Source organism: Myotis brandtii, unplaced genomic scaffold (assembly GCF_000412655.1).
Source record: "Myotis brandtii unplaced genomic scaffold, ASM41265v1 C42415750, whole genome shotgun sequence".
Classification (NCBI taxonomy): domain Eukaryota; kingdom Metazoa; phylum Chordata; class Mammalia; order Chiroptera; family Vespertilionidae; genus Myotis; species Myotis brandtii.
In genome coordinates, this window is record NW_005323751.1 from 1 (window position 1) to 1,436 (window position 1,436).

At 40.9% G+C, this 1,436-nt stretch overlaps 1 protein-coding gene across 1 annotated transcript; it reads left to right on the forward strand.

Annotated features, from left to right (window-relative positions):
• Positions 1–31: 31 nt before the first annotated feature.
• Positions 32–935, forward strand: LOC106728189 (zinc finger protein 596-like; the record flags this gene model as incomplete). The annotated part of the gene is made up of 1 exon (XM_014549575.1): positions 32–935. A coding segment is annotated over one exon (654 nt), but the record flags the coding sequence as incomplete, so codon positions are not given.
• Between the last annotated feature and the right edge of the window lie 501 nt (positions 936–1,436).

Genomic DNA, 1,436 nt, shown 5'->3' on the forward strand with positions numbered 1-1,436 from the left:
CAAATCAATTAACAGCCTTTCATCTTTTTCCCCAAAGCAGAAATTTCACACTCAAGAGGATCCCTATGAATATAATGATTTGGGAGATTTCACTCATAGCTCCACAGTGACTCAACATGTGTTAACTCATATGGAAAAGAAACCCTGTATCAGCAAACAATATCAAAAACCCTTTAGTGACCAGTCATATGTTAATCAACATAAGCAACTTTACACCAGAGTTAAATCATATGAGTGCCATCTATGTGGGAAAACCTTCAGTAATTGTTCTAGCCTTAGAAGACATGAGATGACTCACACTGGAGAGAAACCGTACGAATGCCACATCTGTGGGAATGCTTTTATTCAGAGCTCTGACCTTAGAAAACATAGTCTCACTCATACCGGAGAGAAACCTTATGAATGTCATATATGTGGGAAAGCCTTCAGTCAGTCGTCTAACCTCAGACAGCACCAAAGGACACACACTGGAGAACAACCGTATGAGTGTTGTCAGTGTGGGAAAGCCTTCAGTAAATGTTCTGCCCTGAGACGACATGAGAGAACTCACACAGGAGAGAAACCTTATGGATGTCATCTGTGTGGGAAAGCCTTCAGTCAGTGTTCTGCCCTTAGACGACATGAAGGAACCCACAATGGAGAGAAAATTATGAATGCCTTCAGTAAATATTCTGACCTGAGATGACATGGTGGTATAAGTAATGAATATAGAAGAAAACTCAATCATAGTTTTAACATTAAAAAACAGCAAGGACTCGCACATTAAGGAAACACTATCTGTGATCAATGTGGAAGGTCCTGCAGTCATCCTTACTCATCTTCCATGTGCAAATGTAGATGGAAGATAATCCAGTTGTATGGAATCTCTCTGGCAAAGCCTTCAGCCACTCGTCTGACCATAGGTGACATGGGAGAACTCACACTGGAAGAATAAAGAATGCAGAAGTCTGCAGCAACAGCTCTCAGCTTCATACTAGAAAATTCACACAGGGGAGAACCCCTCAGTCTGCAGTCACTGGGAATGCTTTCATTTATAATTCATGGTAAACAATGTGAGCAAACCCCACTTGGGAGAACCCTAGGTCTGTAATTGCTATGAACATTTATTCAGCCAAGCTCCAAGCATGGTGTGCACAAGAAAACTCAGTGATGAAATAACCACTAGACCAGTATTTAGGAGACTAACACCTCTTGAGGAATACCAATAATTTTTCCTTGGGAAATGATTCAGTGAAAAGTTATGAGAAGTCCTTTATTCAGAGAGGAATGCTGTGGCTCATAGGAGAATTTGGAGAATACAAAACACGTTCTGTGTCATGAAAGAAGGACAGAGATCACTCATTTATAGTCAGCACTACAGTCCTCATGTTGAGGGGACAGAAGTTCTATACCCAAAGTGGAGAAAGCTTCAGCTGGATTTCATACCTGAAAACTCA